We start from the raw sequence: 976 nt of genomic DNA on the forward strand, positions 1-976 counted from the left end.
CAGATCACATCGATGTTTTTTATCTAGGATAAAGACGATATTTTTTTCTTTCAGAGCTACCTTCTGAGTAGCGACGATGACGATGATGACTACGACGATGACGATGACAGCGGCGCGAGGACGCCTCCGCGGGTGATCCCGCAGATCCCTCCCGCGGTATCTCCATTCCACCCATTGCATGATTCTCGCGCGCGATGTAATTCGACGAAGAAAGAAGGAGGCGTCATGGGACGCGAGGACGAGCCCTCCTGTGAGCTCGCAGGAGAGCTTGCAGGGTAGCCCGCAGACGAGGGCGAGGATGCCTCCGCGAAGCCCGCAGGCGCCAGACAGCTCTCACGAGGAGGCGTGTCATCCTAGACATAGCCACCGGAAGTAGAACCGTTTGCTTCTACCATTAACGTGAGTATTTTTTTACTAGCTATCCTTCTTTCTTTTTCTTTTTACACATTTTAAATATGTCTTCTTTGTCTGTTGCAGATGGCAACGGATAGGCGGATTTGCGCCGAATATATAATAATATCATATATATTCATTATTTTTTATAATTACATTTAGTACATAAATTGCAAATAAATTTTTTCTAATTTTAATCCTAATAATATTTTCTTTAATTCTTCTCTTCCTCTTCGCAAACGCGAGCGATAACGGGTGGGTCCGCGAGCGATAAGCGTGGGGTGGGGCCCGTGCGCAACGGCGGCGGCGGCGAACGCGACGGCGAAACACGGTGAGCGCGGTTCCCCTCTCCCCGCGCATCCCGCACCACGACGCGGTTCCCCGTTCCGCGGATCCGGACCTACAACGCGGTTCCCCTCTCCCCGCAACACCCGCACCCACGTCCCCGCGGTCAGGCCAGCTGATCGAGCGGCTTTCCGCGGCTTCCCCCTCCCCGCGGACCCCACATCAGACCGTGAACGTTCTGAGCGGTTTCCCCTCCCCGCGGCTTCCCCTTCCTCGCGGCTTCCAACGCGGACCCCCC

General features: G+C 54.2%; 1 protein-coding gene across 1 annotated transcript in view; it reads left to right on the plus strand.

The window, feature by feature from the left end:
* LOC105456463 (structural maintenance of chromosomes protein 6-like) overlaps positions 1 to 491 on the plus strand; it is a 6259-nt gene extending 5768 nt beyond the window's left edge. Inside the window, exons 3-4 of the mRNA XM_011700524.1 lie at positions 55 to 250; positions 478 to 491. Coding sequence (XP_011698826.1) covers positions 55 to 250; positions 478 to 491 — 210 coding nt within the window. The remainder of the gene's footprint in view (positions 1 to 54; positions 251 to 477) is intronic.
* Positions 492 to 976: the final 485 nt, after the last annotated feature.

Source organism: Wasmannia auropunctata, unplaced genomic scaffold (assembly GCF_000956235.1).
Source record: "Wasmannia auropunctata unplaced genomic scaffold, wasmannia.A_1.0 LD335670.1, whole genome shotgun sequence".
Classification (NCBI taxonomy): domain Eukaryota; kingdom Metazoa; phylum Arthropoda; class Insecta; order Hymenoptera; family Formicidae; genus Wasmannia; species Wasmannia auropunctata.